The sequence below is a fragment of the Notothenia coriiceps genome, unplaced genomic scaffold (assembly GCF_000735185.1).
Source record: "Notothenia coriiceps isolate Sejong01 unplaced genomic scaffold, NC01 NC01_scaffold00037250, whole genome shotgun sequence".
Classification (NCBI taxonomy): Eukaryota; Metazoa; Chordata; class Actinopteri; order Perciformes; family Nototheniidae; genus Notothenia; species Notothenia coriiceps.
Genome location: NW_011369951.1, coordinates 5,163,130 through 5,178,525, shown reverse-complemented (window position 1 = coordinate 5,178,525; position 15,396 = coordinate 5,163,130). Strand labels below are relative to the sequence as shown.

The following is a 15,396-nucleotide window of genomic DNA, read 5'->3' as shown; positions in this document are numbered from 1 at the left end:
GAGCGGCTGGAGCTCCAACACTCACCTCATTTTCGTCCTGTTCGCTCAGCGTCACTTCGCTGTTGGAGCGCTGTCTCAGTGGAGGGAACACTCTCAGGCTATAATGTGGATTTCTTTCAACACCGAACCCTCCACCTCTGAACTCCACGTCCTTAGACCGTCTCCGTGGTAGCCTGGCGACTCCTCCCCGCACCAGCCCCATGTCAGATGACAAACCTGAAGAGTAAAAAGTGGAGCAGTCGTTTCCGTAGCGAAGGTTGCTAATTTGCCCGTTTTCAAGTAGCGACTCCCTGGAATGTGCGCGGCGTGGCGGCCATTCTGCAATCCGTGCCCGAACACCCATTTTGGGCACGGAGATGCGCGGTAACATGGCCGGGTCGCAGGGGCCAAGTGCCGGGTGGCCATTGGGGGTGTGACGAAAGGGAGTGTGCTGCATAAAACCTCCTCCTCCTCCATCCATGAGGTCGGAGGAGGTGCAGGTCACCCCTCTGTCTCGGTAGCTGTTCATGGCGCCCCAGGAGAGCTCAGGGCAGAGATGCAGGGGGTTGGCATCCCATGGTATGAGGTGTGCAGGGAAAGAGGGAGAGGGGTGGCCCCACACACACTCGGCTGATGGTGCTACGGCCTCCAGCTCCAAAAAACATTGCTTTCAACCGGCACGGTGGGAATCACTTCACTAGTCCATTGAGGACCAGTTTGAGTCAGGAACACTCGTCGTCTTCTGCTGCTTTCCGTCTGATGCAGATCTGAAAACAAAAGCGAAAAAGTATTACAATAAATCTGCTTGGAAACAATTTGCATCGTTTGAAACACAGAGATTATGTGACCCACATTTTTCTCCACAGGCGCAAAGTAAAACTGAATGCTGAATTTAGAAGAGAGCGAGTCACTCAACTGTAAAACAATGTGAGACTGATAAAACAGGGAGAGGGAGGGAGAGAGAGAGAGAATAAGGTGAGGGGATACGACAGAGGATTTCTTCCATTGAGGCTAATCTTCAGGAGGCTGACAAGGGATATTATTATCACACACCCTGTGCACGTGCGCTCACACACAAACACTCATATACCCAGAGGACATGAAGGCTGAGGCCGCTCGGCTGCAGATTAAAACCACTGAAACACTCCAGCTAATATAATCCCACTCAAAAGTAATCCAGATGCAAAGAGAACATTTGAACATGTCAGCGCTGTAGCATATTTTCTTAGACATGAGTCTCATTGTGGGCTGCATTTGTCTAAGACAGAAGCTACTCTTTTCAATACGTATTACAGCGAGAAGCCAAACCACAAACAGCTTTGAGAGATGAGTAGGGACTGCAGTAGAGACAGAAAAGGGCGAAGGCACAAAGTGACCCAACAGATGGAGTGGTGAGGTGGGGTGAATCCAGAAATAGTGTGACGGAGTGGAGAAAGAGCAAGGAAGAGAGCGGTACATTGCTCAGTGAACCGCAGCAGCGTGCTTTAATATGACAGTCACCCCGCATCAAGTCTTAAAAACCCACCAGCCGAGTGAGTTTCTTGTTCACTCAGAAGCAACTTGTGTCTCTACCGAAGTTAAATGTGATGATTTCTACAGGCATTCCTGTCTTCACTGCACGGCTACAGAAGATAGTGGTTTATTTGGTTTAAAAGGCTTAACGTTAACTGGTGATTCACTCATAAAGTTCCCGGAAGTCTGGACAAAAGTTTTATTACATGTTGGGCTGTGAATGTTGCAGTTGTTGAGTGACCGGCTAAGAATTCATATCGGAGATTATGACGATGAGGATATGAATGCACTGGATGGACCACATTGTGAAGTCAGCAAGCAATGACAATATGCTGGCAGTGATTCACATGCAAACATGAACAAGAGCCTCATACATCAAGAACACTTTATCTGTATTGTGAAGTCTCACTGTTAAATGTAAGACATTTAATACCAAATAAAATGGTATTTAATATCTGTTTCACAATAATACTGTAGAAAGTCTAAGGGAAAACCAGTGGGGATGACATTTACTAGTATTCATTATTATCATATCACATGTTTTTGAGAGCAGTGTTTCATAATTTCTAATGATACAATCAATACATGAATGCTACTTAAATCCAGTTAAGTGTCAACAAGCTTCATCAAACCTTCATTTTCACTGCTAGCACCTGAATCAACAGGGTAGTCTAGAAAATAAGGTCATTTTTGGAGCTAAATTCAAACCTTTTAAAAACTCAACATGACACGTGGAAAACATGATGACAGTCTGTGGGGTGTTTAGATGTTTTGGAGCCTTGGCTAAATGTCTAAAATGTAAATTGTCTAGTACCCATCTAATCAAATATTATTTTCCTCTCTCGAGTGTCTGTTTAATCTCATTCTCTATTGAGCTCTTCATTCATGGGTTTAAGCTTTTTATCATAAATCTCTCCTCAGACTGCCAAAGTCATTGAACACTACTTGAGAGGGTAAACGCACATCGTCTGCATTTCTTTTTTTTGGCTCCTGTTGACCATTTCATTTATCATCATCTATGAAACCTTCCTTATATTCTTTGTTCACACCGTTTGTCTTCACCACAACTTGTGATACTACCACACTTGCTGCCGATGTAAGCAGTTTTTCGTCCGTATGTTCAACGTTTATTTAGTTAGCCAATGACCTTTCACAACTATGAAAGCCTGTCCAGTGATTAATGCGACACTAGCAGTAACATGTTTACTCCTCAGACAAAGGCTTTCAGGAATTCAATTGTATGATTCAACCTCAAGCAAAAACACACACCCACAATGTTTAATTGCATAATCATCCTGACTCCCATCTCAACACATTAAAATCAAAGCACTTTCACCTATGCTGCTGTTTACTGGCATTTCAAAACACTGACTGTTTGCAGTAACTTCAATAGCCTGCAGAAAGCACATATTAGACATCTCTACGTGAGAACAAATCTTTGCTCATCTCTCTCTAGCTGCCTGAGGTTTTGTAAAGTCTACAGAAGTCGTCTCCTGGGTGGACTATCTCGTTATGAAGTCTAATTAGCATAACGTCGAGCTTTTCATTGTGTCAAAGCAGCGCACAGTGGTTTGTGTGTGTTTTACACAACGTCTTTTATGAGTCCTTGCTGAATTCATTTTCTGGCTTCAAGACTGCATTACTCATCACTCATACTCGCACACAAACTCAGTTCACAGCAAACAAAATCCCCCTATCGTCTCACAGCAACACAAATGTATCATGTCTTTGTTTTTGGAGAACCACAGGCGCGTTAGGGCCAAAGGCTCCTGCTCTGATCATGCTTCCTGACAGAGTCTTTCCTCTTCCTGTGATCCACTATCAGGCCCAATCCCAGATTACCCGGCCCCAGCTGCAGAGCCGCAGAATGGCTTCATTATGTGTGTGAGGTTCCTGAAGAGAGAGAGAGAGAGTGGGCTGATCTCTACCAGGGACTTCTGTCAGCACACAGCCCATCAGAGAGAAATATACCTGACTACTCTAACAGCCAAAGAGCGATAGATGTAGACACTATCTGACAAGGTTAACAGCAATAGAAGAAGTTAAAGCGGTTGAAAAAAAGAACGGTAGGGATTTTCTGCGATGACAAATCCACCACTGTGTGCCTAATGTATCCATATTATGCATATATTATATATATGCATAGAAGTTCATTATTGCCATTATGGGTGACAAATATTCTCAACTCAAGGTGTCATTTTTTTCAGATCTTTCAACCACATCTAACTACCTTCATCATCAAATGAAGCTCCCACACTAACTGGTATGTGGGAAGAAAGATAAAATCCCCCTATTTTTAAACCCCTCGAAAAGGATCAGTCACACATTAAGTGTAGAAACTTATATCATAACAACTGTACCGTTAGATACACCGTTTTATTTTTAAAATATTTAAATAGAAATTAACAGCTCCAATACAATAGGACAATTTCTAAATATCGGCAGTACGTATAAGGCCGTATCCACTCGAAGACCTAATCCATTGTTGAGTAAGAGAGAACTAGGGCTGTGCGATATATTGAAATTCTATTGTCACTGTGATACCAACGTTTGTGGTAAACGTATCTCAAATACTGCTTGAGCTGCAATAATGGTAGTTTATTCCATGCACCATGCATTCACACTCTACATGTTCATACTGTATATGTGGCCCTTCTTCTCTAGATTGTTGCCCACATGTAGAAGTCACGCTGGAGTGGTAAAGCTAACGGACTGTCTTGATGGGTGAAGGGAGAGAGACTCACATGGAAATGTGGGGGTCGAAAAAACAGAGGAAGAACTCGTATAATAAGAACAGCACGTCTGTTATTTTCAAGTCTTTTGGTTCCAAGAAAGATGAAGTTTAACAAACACAGGTTTTATGAGTCATGCCGAACATGTGTGGCAACCATCAGAGGTAACAGGAGTACCTGCAGCCTCTGAGATGTGCAGCGCCAGAGCACAGTGCTGTTTACGCATGGCCTGCCACTGTTTACCTTGATTAGATCTGCTGAAAACGACAGCTGCTGCTACCGTACAGCCACTCCGAACTCTACACACATCTGATGCTCCGTTATTACTTCATATTTGGCTTTTTGATGAAGACGTCTGGTCACCAGGGCGCATCACAGCATCTTTCTGACTTGAGAAAGTTGAATCTGAACGATGTGTGCAATGTTAACAGTAGACTTGCGCACATATTAACAAGTGTGCCCCTTGTGTGAACTGTGTAATGTTTTTAATATTTATTTATTTCAATTATCCAGGAAGTATGGATGTTTTTGTTTATGATAACAAAAAATGATCAGTTTTGCACAAGTGATCATTAAATAAGAAAACAAAGACACTATGTTGCTGCTTTAATACAAATAATGCACCTACTTTTTTTTCAGTTTCACAATGACCTTTGACCACTAATATTTAATGATTTTATCCTTGAAGACAAGTGGACATGAGGGCTACATTTGAAGAAATTCCCTCAGCTTTCTGGATATATCACGTTCGTGAATAGCGGCACAAAATATAAAAAGATCAAGTAAAAGAAAACTGAAAGAATCCCGTGAGAAGAAATAATTAATCTCCATCAAATACAGTAAGAATTGAGCAGGATCGCACATCTTTGGCTCAGACTTCAAGTGCAGACGTATAATGACTTTTAATTGCTCGCATACAGTAATTACTCAGCTCTGGGATGCACCTCCCCTGTTTTGATTCTCCCCGTCTATCCCATTCATGATCTTTCCCGCTTCTCCCTCAACACCCGCCCCGACTTGCTCTGCACGATGCACACTTGGCTCGGCACCACAAACACACACGGAGGCTGGTAATTGCTCTGGTTAGATGGTAGTAATGACAGAGTTAGCAGAGGAGTACAGCTTCCAGAGGAATGAGTGTGTGTGGAGGAGGTCCCTACTGACGCTGCTGGTGGTATATCATCCAGGCAGACCTGAGATCAGCCTGGAGAGCTTCTCACAAATGCATATTCGATATCAGAGACGATGAGAGACGGTACGTTTCTGTCTCTGCTGTTGCCAAAACAAATAGCAACCTAATTATTTGGGAGTGACGATGGGATGTATGGCAGCAAGCAAGTGAGAAGCTGTTCGGGCAACGACCAAAGGCTTCTACAAATCTGTGATTATCTAAATGATTAAATGATAAGGAAGACGTAAACTGTTGGCATTGTGGCAAGACAAAATGCGTTTTTTGAAAACAGTAACAACTCCCCAGACATCAAACAACAGCAGCAGTTACTGTAAGTATTTAAATTAAGCAAACGATGCCAGAGCGAGCTAGATTATGGGCTGGTTTGAAGAGCAGATGGTGGTACATATGACTGGCAGATGGCAGACAGGAGCAGAGCCGAGCGCGACACGGTAACACAACACAATGCAGCGCTGCCAGGAAACACAACCAGCATCGACACATCAAGATCTCTGAAGGAGGGCAACGACCAGGAGGTGCCATCAGATCTGCACCAATGACTCATGTAGAAGATAAAGTTAAAGCAACTAGTATCTAGAGGTTATTAAATGACATGAGTACACATGAAAATACCCATAGGCGATGTTGGACGGTTTGAAAGATGTGTAGTGTTGGCAACGCAGTGCTTGTGTCTGATTCATCGGCTAAAGGATATAAAAAGCTGACCTGCACACTTGAGATTTGACTTGGACCTAATTGTAACTTGACCCTTCCCTTCAAGCCACACACCTTGGTTGATCTTCCTGAGGTTTCTTACATTTTAGCTTTTGCATGTAAAATTATTAATATTTTTGTCAGACAAAGGACAGCTGGTGTCGTATGCTTTTCAATTGTAAGGCTACCCGATGCAAAAGTGTTATATAAGTAACACTTGATTGGATTTGACACCTTGAATATTTTATTACTGGGCCAAAATTCAAAGGACTTGGCCTTGGCTAAGAAGACAAGATATTCTTAACAAAGGATTTTGAAAGGTTAAAGTCAGATCGTGTTTTCTCTAATACATACAACCTGTCTTTTGTATTATAGATGCAACACATAGGAATCTTTAACTTAAATATGGCACACAAAAGAGACCTTTGTTATGAAGCCCTTCGACCTTATAGTGGACCGAAAAGACTAAAAACCGATTCTTCTTGAGACTACACACATTAGTGTGTATAAAGGAAGTGGCAGAGGTGATGTTGGTTTAGGGTTAGATCATTAGTGAGGATCAGGGCCCGGATGTTTCACTGTCCTGTGGATTGGAGTAGAAGCTTATTGAGGAACGGTTACAGGATGGCGGCGTGTGGCTGTCTGTTTATTCCTGATGTGATTGTAGAAGCAACCTACTTTTCCATCTACAAAAACAGATTTGATAAACAAATGTAATGTTGTGCTGGCGATACGAGCCGAATGGAGCTACAGCGCCCATACATCACACTGGAACACTGCTATAAGAGAAATGTTTTCATTGTTTTCTATGGCAGAAAAACTTACTTTAAAGCAAAAATAAAACGCAAAGATAAAAACGGTAGTATCACAAATGTGCATGCACGTCTATCTGCAGGCAATCCTGGAGTGTGTCAGAGAAGCTGAAACCCTGAACAAACTCAACAGGAAACTCTGAAAACAACATTGCTATATCAGAACATTGTGCTGGAAGGAAATACACCTCTGACTCTGGTCTATATTGAGCTTCTAAGTGTATTTGTTTTATCTGCAGGAGACATCCCTCTAAGACTTAACTAAACTACGGATCTTCCCTCGCCCTGCTTTCCTCCAGACTAATTTGCCTTCCCCAGTCTTTCCCTCCAGTCTCTCCCGACCCCGCTGTCATTGTCTCCACGGATCTCCGTCTACATTGTTTTGCTGAATCCCAATGATGTTCCTGGTGTCACTTCCATCTGCCTGTCTGTCTGTCACGCTGCCGTCCCACGACACTGAGACAGCTCCAGTTGAGGAAGAGGAGGACCAACCACACACACACACACACACACACACACACACACACACACACACACACACACCTAACAATTTGCATGCAGCTGGAGGATCACGACTCGCAGCCCACATCACCAGGCATCATCATTAACTGGTTTGGCTGCAGGGGATGAGAGGTGGTGAGAAAACCAAGAGAGGTGGAGGGTTTGAGGAGTTTGTTGATATTCAGATACTTAAAATGTTTACATTTCTCGGTTTGCCAATGAAAATTAAAAAACAAACAATTATTTTAATCTTGGCAAAGACCTTTAGCATTTAAGAAGGTGAGATGCCAGCGTGGCGTTAGCTGCAGTGGATTCAGTGAGCTCCAGGACCTTCAGGACCCTCAGGTTTACCCAGGAGGTCTTGGGTAAAGGATGGACCTTCTAACCTAAAGCAAATAGCTGTTAAACAAGCAACGTCACTGAATAATGTGAACCTATTATCTTCTTCTGTCTGTATTTCTGTATAGTATCATGACAAACACACTTTCTTTGTTTTATATATTTGAGGTTTTGTTGTATCCAAACAAAATAGTTGTATGAAGTCAACTGCTGATAGGATAATGTGATCAGAACATTTTTATTGACCACATGATTAATTACAAATTGAGAAACTATTTGGTTATTGTGTTTAGCAGAATAAAGGTACGGAGTTGCATCCCATCACTGCTTACTTTCAGTATCAATGTTACTTATTGCCCTAAAAATATATTAATACATAAAGTAGTTTCTTATTGGTGAACCTTTCTAAACATGTAACCCTTTATTCCCAGTGTTCTGTAAGCAAATCGCAGACTCCCCTATTCAATATTTTTATAAATATTACAGAAATAAAAGACAATAACAGCATTGAGTATTTCAGGTCTTTTGGCCAGCACCTTTGTTGACACTAAAGTTAAAGATAGCTACCGTTAGCCCAAGCATTCAGAAAAGAGGAAGGTCAAAGTGCTTCCTGAAGCCAATGAACAACAGTCCTGTAAATCAGAAGACTGCTGATAAGAAGTTCATGACAACATCCATCATTAATTTGCAGCAAGCCGTTATTCAGAGCATTGCATTGTGGGTGTCCCTGTTTTGAGGCTACTGTGGCAGATTGTTAGTGTAGCTCTCCTTCGAAGGCAGAGAGTATTTAACAGGTGACCTGCTATTTACTATCAGTACAAACTGTCAATGAGGAAGTGCTTTATCTGCAGAAAGCAGACGGTTCACCCCTACGCTGCAGAAAAATATCCAGGTCATCAAGTCAATTAGCCTTTCATCAAGTCCTCCTTTCCTTTGACTAAACACTCGGCGTGAGGTGAGAATAAAGACGACACATTCACGTGTAAGTATAAGGAAAATTATCATATTTCTTACAGACATAGATAAATACAAATTGGAACCACATTGTTTACATCAAATGTATCAAGACAACTGAAGAAAAGTGGATCACATAGCACTGAAACTAATGTTTGGTTGTAAGAAAAACAAAAGTTAAGTTAACGAATACAAGTCTCTGCCAAATGATCTCACACACACACACACACACACACACACACACACACACACACACACACACACACACACACACACACACACACACACCTTCAGCTGTGCAGAGTGCAGGTAAAGCAGGAGATGATGGACGTCACAGTGCAGGAAGGGAAAGCTCAGTATTTGTCTCTGTAGGAAAAAAGGAAAAACATTTTAGATCTTGCTAAAAACACATCCAAGTCAGATCTTAGCTTTTTTGCCGGAAGGGTTTTGTATGAACATTTCATTTAATGAATGTGATTTTCTTACATGTTTATCAGTACACATTTACCATATTATGATGTGTCGTTTTTGGTTTGTCACATCATCTGTGTGTGGCAGTAATAATTGTGTGTGTATGTGTGTGTGTTTCTGCAGAGCAGCTGTAATCAGTTCCACGCTCGTCAGATCATCCACACAGACAAAGACATGTCTATTGTTTGTCAAGAGTCTGAACAGAGATGCCTGAGGCGTTTTCCCTGTGCAGCCTCTGTACTGTAAACACGTTTGCATATACACACACAGGCCTTCACACACAAACACACAGGCTTGCACACATGCACACAGTCATGTAGGTTTTGCAGCATTTTGTCTCTGTAACAAACGGATGTTAACTCAAATATTACATAACAGAACAATGAATCCAAACAGCTTCCTCCCTGAATCACACACATGATGGGTCACAACCTGCCTCCTTCTTCCAGCTCTTCTTGGATGGAAATACAGAGGAAGGTTGTAGGTAAGGTGAACGAGGCAGTGCACTCTCATTAGAGATCGAGGGGCCTACCAACGAAGGGGGGGAGGGCTCTTCAAATACAAGTAGGACATGAAAAGAGGGGTGAAGTGGGGCCAGAGATGGGGGGAGGTCGGGAATCAGCAGACATAATGTCCTGAGGGGGAGGCCCATTACTGTCTGACAAATACAGTTCCAATCAATACTGATCAATCAGGGTCCACTTACCCTGCCACGGCAAGAATAATAACACTGTGTTTAGCTGATGGGGGGCAGGGGGGGATGGGGGTCAGTGAGGATCGTGTGAGTCTATTTTACGATATAGCAAAGCATCAGTCCTTAAGTCAGCGGCGTCAGCATGGACTTAAGGCTCAGGCTTCGCTCCACTGCCCTGAAAATGAAATTAAACTGTAAGTGAAAACTTCCCAACCACAGCCGATCTGGCCGCACAGACTTCAGCCTCAAAGTGAGTACACTAGGGCTTCTGTGTATAGGTAAACTACAGAGGGAATCCATTATCACACTTCCTCAAGGACACATATCAGATTAGGGAAGTCAAATCCCATGGGAAGGCAAACACTCATTTGGAGCAAACTATTATTAACTCCTCATGAAAACTGAATCAACGTACATATGCAAAATTGGTAGGTGCATTTGATAGGTATTGATAACTGATGTCTGATTGATCAGCGATAGGGTTTCACTAAATATGTATTCAGAGGATTTTGAAGGTCCAGGGACCCCTGAGGATGTAAGTATAATGTTGACAAGCTTCACTTTAGGAAGGCACACTGTTTCCAAAACATCAGCCTGTTAAAATAAGTCTATCTGGTACGTCATGTGAAAGGGCTCCTCCTTTTGTTGGCTGGGTATTATACTTGTGTGTTCCATCAGAAACTTGACAAAAAACGAAGAGGTAGCCTAAGAAACCGGCTGTGTCACGCTATGTGCAAGAACTTCAAAGGGCAATAAACTGAATATGATTAAGAAGAAAACAATGTTCACAACTTGAGAGACTGGATCTCAAACTAAAGCAGACGGGCAGCTTGGCCAACCACTTAAGAAATTATGCATCAATAAAAAACAAATGTAAGATTTCATTGACAACAATAAGTGAGGGTAATTTTGACGCATATTTTTTAGTCAATAATAGGTTTTGCAAGAAGCTGATAAGTGACTTACAACATCTTTGGCTAAGTGGTCAGAAGTGAGGGGACAAACACCAAACTAACTGGTTAACCACACACGACAAAACGACTACCTCCAAACTGCCACAGTGATGAATCATCCCCTCTGTGACACAGACTGAGCTTAAAATGTTTGGTGTGAGGATCAAAACGCATTGCTGTTCCTGATGTACCTGCATCTAAAAATAATATCTAGAAGAGTCCTTTCAACCACATTAATGTGAAGGTATTGGATGTGTAAAAGCTTCAACAACTTGTCCACTGGGTCCACTGACTGCCTGATATTGCAGTACAGGTCTCAAAACTCACCACAGAACCAGTTTGACAGGGGAATCATGAACACCAGGATGAAGACAAACGACCTCTGTACATCTAAACTCCACCGAACCTTGACGTGGAGCAGTGGAGTGCAAAGAGCAGGGCTTAACTCAGAGCAGACGTCCACACCTGCCTGGTGGAAAGTCCATTTGTGTGACAGGTGAAGTCTTGAGCCCCGGCCCGTATATTGGCTTCATATTCAGGCGTGGAGTCTGTGAATCCTGCCAGACAGAATAACTGTCACACAGCCAGAGAACAGATGGCTTACTCTGTGTGTGTGTTGTGTACATACAGCATGTTTTCAGCACTGTAGGACTATGAGATCAGCATAAATGACTGTACACTTAAATGAACTCAAATGCTTTAAGTAAAGACGTGAACATTTTCTCATGACGGTAGAAGCGAGGCTAACAGTGATTGGGATGAAAAGGGAGTCAGTGAGTGACTGTGTCTGTGTTAGGTCCTGTTGTGATTAAGAAGGGATTACTGTCAGAAATGTGATGCATGAATATTTCAGAGTAATTGCTGTGTCAGTACTCACAGTACGCCTACTGAAGTATTATTTATACAGTGTGTTCACATCACAGACGGCTCATTTGAAGTCTTCAGTTCTGAGATCAATGCATGTTATAATATTTATTTATCCATATGTTATTTTGAACAGCTTATCCTTTAAAGGGTGGCCAGGGACTGGAGCTGATGTTTGAGCGTCAGTCAATCACATGCCATGTTGTCATATGAGTCAATCTAAAACATCCAACTCCAAACTTGTTGTTAAAGTGGAACAGATGTTTTACTAACAACGTTTCAGTGTATGTCTAGAAAATATACGTCAACTGATATAAATGAAAAACATGAATCTGTTTCAAAAGAAAATAAATGTGCAACTATTCTAATAATCAGTAAATTGTCAATTCCAAGCATCATGGCAGACTCCAAAGGCATCCAGTTTCTGAACTATAAGAATTGGCTGATTCATAATATTGTAATTTATTTTTTAGTATTAGACAAAAGATAGATAGATAGGTACTTTATTGATCCTAATGTGGGAACTTTTTGACAAGAAATGTAAAGATGTTGTCTTGTTTTATGGTAAAAAAAAAAAAAAAACACCAACCAACAATATTTGTATCTTCGATATTCAAGCTTTCAAACTTTAATTTAGACATTTTGCAGCCTAATGTCATTGTTTACAAAAATGTAAATCCATGACCTTTTTTATGCCTCAGTTTTCACATCATGACGGTCTGACACAGTTTCATTCCTCTGAATAATGTATGTTTGCATATATTCCTTACATATGATGCTGTTGTCTGGAGTGTATAATGAGAGCACTGGCAGCAGGAGAGGGAGGGAACCCCCTGCAGAGAGGGGTGGGCAGCCCCATTCACACTCCAACACTGGGAGGTGGGGACTGCCACACTTTCTTCCCTTTCACACTCCTGTTCCCCTGCATGCCCCTCCGCCTCCCCCCGTGATTCTAGCAACCTCATCTAATTCCAATTGCAATCGAATAAATGATCTTGTTTTGTTTCCTGACACGGCTCTGCCCCGCTGTGAAGGTCTTCATTCAGATTAAATAAAGATGGGGAGTGTCGCATGAGGGAAAACCAACAGAAAAGCAGAATAAAACCAGGCAGTGCGCTCTGTACACGCCATGAATAAATCAAGGTCCAAGCTCCTCTGATCGATCAGTGACTGATCAATGAGCGGAGATTTATTATAAATATGAGAACGATCCGCCTTTATTCATATTCCAGTATGAACTTGCAAAGTAAGCATGCACAGTTTGCATTATCTGATACACATCCAGTCAACAAACAGCATGCTTACAGCTATCCATCAAAAGGCTGTAATCATTTGCTCAGAGAGCATTTGGGAAATAACTCGCAGCTAACTGTACATGTAGGCTTTTGTTTATTGATTATTACTTGCCAAGAAACTGATGATTGCACCATATTTACAATATTCCATCGAAGCTTCCTTGACACAAACAATAAACTGAAAATCATAAACTTCTCAGGACTGAGTGAAGTCCACTGGCTGCATGCTTTCACTCTGGGCAACATAAGAGTGATGAAGTCATATGCAATACACAGAGCGCCTTTCACCAAAAACCACTTGGAAAGGCTGCTGAAGCTGTTTGATCGCTATTTTGCTGCTGGTTGCCATAGGAACGGGAAGGTGCACCAGTAAAAAAGACACATGTAGGCGTCGGGCCGCCGGCAATCAGGGCAAACAACCTGAAGAGCCGTAAATAACAATAATATAATAATAACAAGACGCACTAATCCAGATCCCCTCCACACACACACACACACACACACACACACACACACACACACACACACACACACACACACACACACACACACACACACACAGGGCACACACCACACACACACACACACAACACACACACACACACACACACACACAAACAACACACACACACACACACACACACAACACACACACACACACACAACACACACTACACACAAACACACACACCACCACTACCCCTGGAGGTTTTTACGTGTTTTTTTTTTTTGGGGGGGGTTTTTTTTACGGGCTCTCTGTCCGCAACAATTCACACAACTGCCTCAGCATCTTCTTCCTCCTCCCTCCTCCCTCCCCTGCTGTCCTCTCGTCTCAAACTCGCGGCGAGCCACGCTGCCATGCAGGCATCAAAGCCAGTCAGCCCTTCTGAACTCAGAGGGCCTCAGGCCTGTAAAAAAGGTGGCACTCATCAGCGATCTTCCAGCCTCTGTTTACTTGCTTTTTGTTGGTCCATAGCTTGAATACCAGGCCTAGCTAATTGTTGTCTGCGATTTTTAGTAGGGGTGGGGTAATCGTGTGTCGGTCAGCGGGGCGGGGGGCGTATCTGGATGGTGAGCAAGTGGTGCCGAAGCTTCAGAAGAACTAGGGACAGGCTGTTTGTTAGAGTGTACATCTTGCAGAGCCTTTAACTGGGAGCAGAGCGAAGTCAGGCGGGATTAGCAGAGTGTGAAAGAAAGAGCCTAGCAGGTTGAGAGGGGTGGACTTGGGGGTATGGCGGGGAAGTGTGATGGTGAGCCGCCCACAAGACGCCTCCCCTGGTGTCCCAGAGACAGTTCCGTGTAGCTGAGGGAAGAGAAGAGAGTTCCAGCCCCTGCGGAGAAGTGTGTAGGGTAGCCATGATAACGAAACTGAAAGGCGGGAGATTTGTCACAAACTCAGTGCGCTGTTTTCTCAACACAAAGCCGATTACAGCCGGGGGCGGTCAGCGTGGCCTGTGGATAGCGGCGTCTGAGGGATGTTTTGTCGAGGCTGGGTGGTTAGCTGTCGCCGCCTGTGGTTGAGCTGATTGTTCTAACAAACTGCATTTCCGGTGCCGCCCCACTAGCATTGCGCTCTCAAGCTCTCGCGAGAGGTCCCGTGTGTGTGTGTTAGAATGAACACATAACTGGGACCTTTTGAATTCAGAAGACTCAGGCGCAGGGAGGGCACGATTCGCTGACGGAAACTTTGGAGGAGAGTGCAGTGCAACGAGCCACAGAGAAGACATGCAATTAATTCATATCTTGGTGCTTACCGGATTGATAGAAAAACATTTACGGAGTGTATCCCAATTATATGCCATAGGTTAAGCTTGGGTAACCCTAGACCCTTCAAGCTGTTCCTGTTTGGAGTAATAAAGATACTTTGGCTGGGGCGCTTGCATAAATGCGACAAACGAAGATGGCACCAATATTGAAAACTGACCACAATCATTCAGCTCTAATTCTGGAACTCAGCCCGTCTTTCCCCATGTTGGCTGTGCGATGGCTGTGTGTGTTGTGAGCTGTTGAGTGTGAGTGGATTGAGCTGATGAGTGGTGTGTGAGTGTGTGTGTGTGCTGTGCCGCAGATGTGTGTGTGTGCGTGTGTGTGTGTGTGTGTGTGTGGTGGTGTGTGTGTGGCTGTGTGTAGGGTTGCGCCTCAGGAGGGCTTCACTCGTACCTTGTTAATCCGCCCGTTACGATGATGGGCTTGCAACGATTACGAAACAAACGTAATCGAGAATGAAAAACTATTTTTTTGTCTTCTATTATTACCTTTTTTTTTTTTTGCGTTCTTTCAGCTTGAATTATACTTAAGAGTTCAGGGGACGGGTTAAAATCAAACTGTTAGGAGAAAAAAAGGGCGAGATTATGTGGTGGTGTGCATTTTTTCTCTCCTAAATAGAGAATGGATGTTTTGGATAT

General features: G+C 43.0%; 2 protein-coding genes across 2 annotated transcripts in view; both read right to left on the bottom strand.

Annotated features, from left to right (window-relative positions):
* The window catches only part of sipa1l3 (signal-induced proliferation-associated 1 like 3), a 36,024-nt gene extending 26,948 nt beyond the window's left edge, over window positions 1-9,076 (bottom strand). Inside the window, exons 1-2 of the mRNA XM_010796052.1 lie at window positions 9,003-9,076; window positions 26-746 (exon numbers count right to left, since the gene is read on the bottom strand). Coding sequence (XP_010794354.1) covers window positions 26-508 — 483 coding nt within the window. The 5' untranslated portion in view covers window positions 509-746; window positions 9,003-9,076. The remainder of the gene's footprint in view (window positions 1-25; window positions 747-9,002) is intronic.
* Window positions 1-15,396, bottom strand: part of LOC104966774 (beta-1,3-glucosyltransferase-like) — a 265,583-nt gene that overhangs the window by 98,943 nt on the left and 151,244 nt on the right. The gene's annotated exons all lie outside the window — the stretch shown is intronic.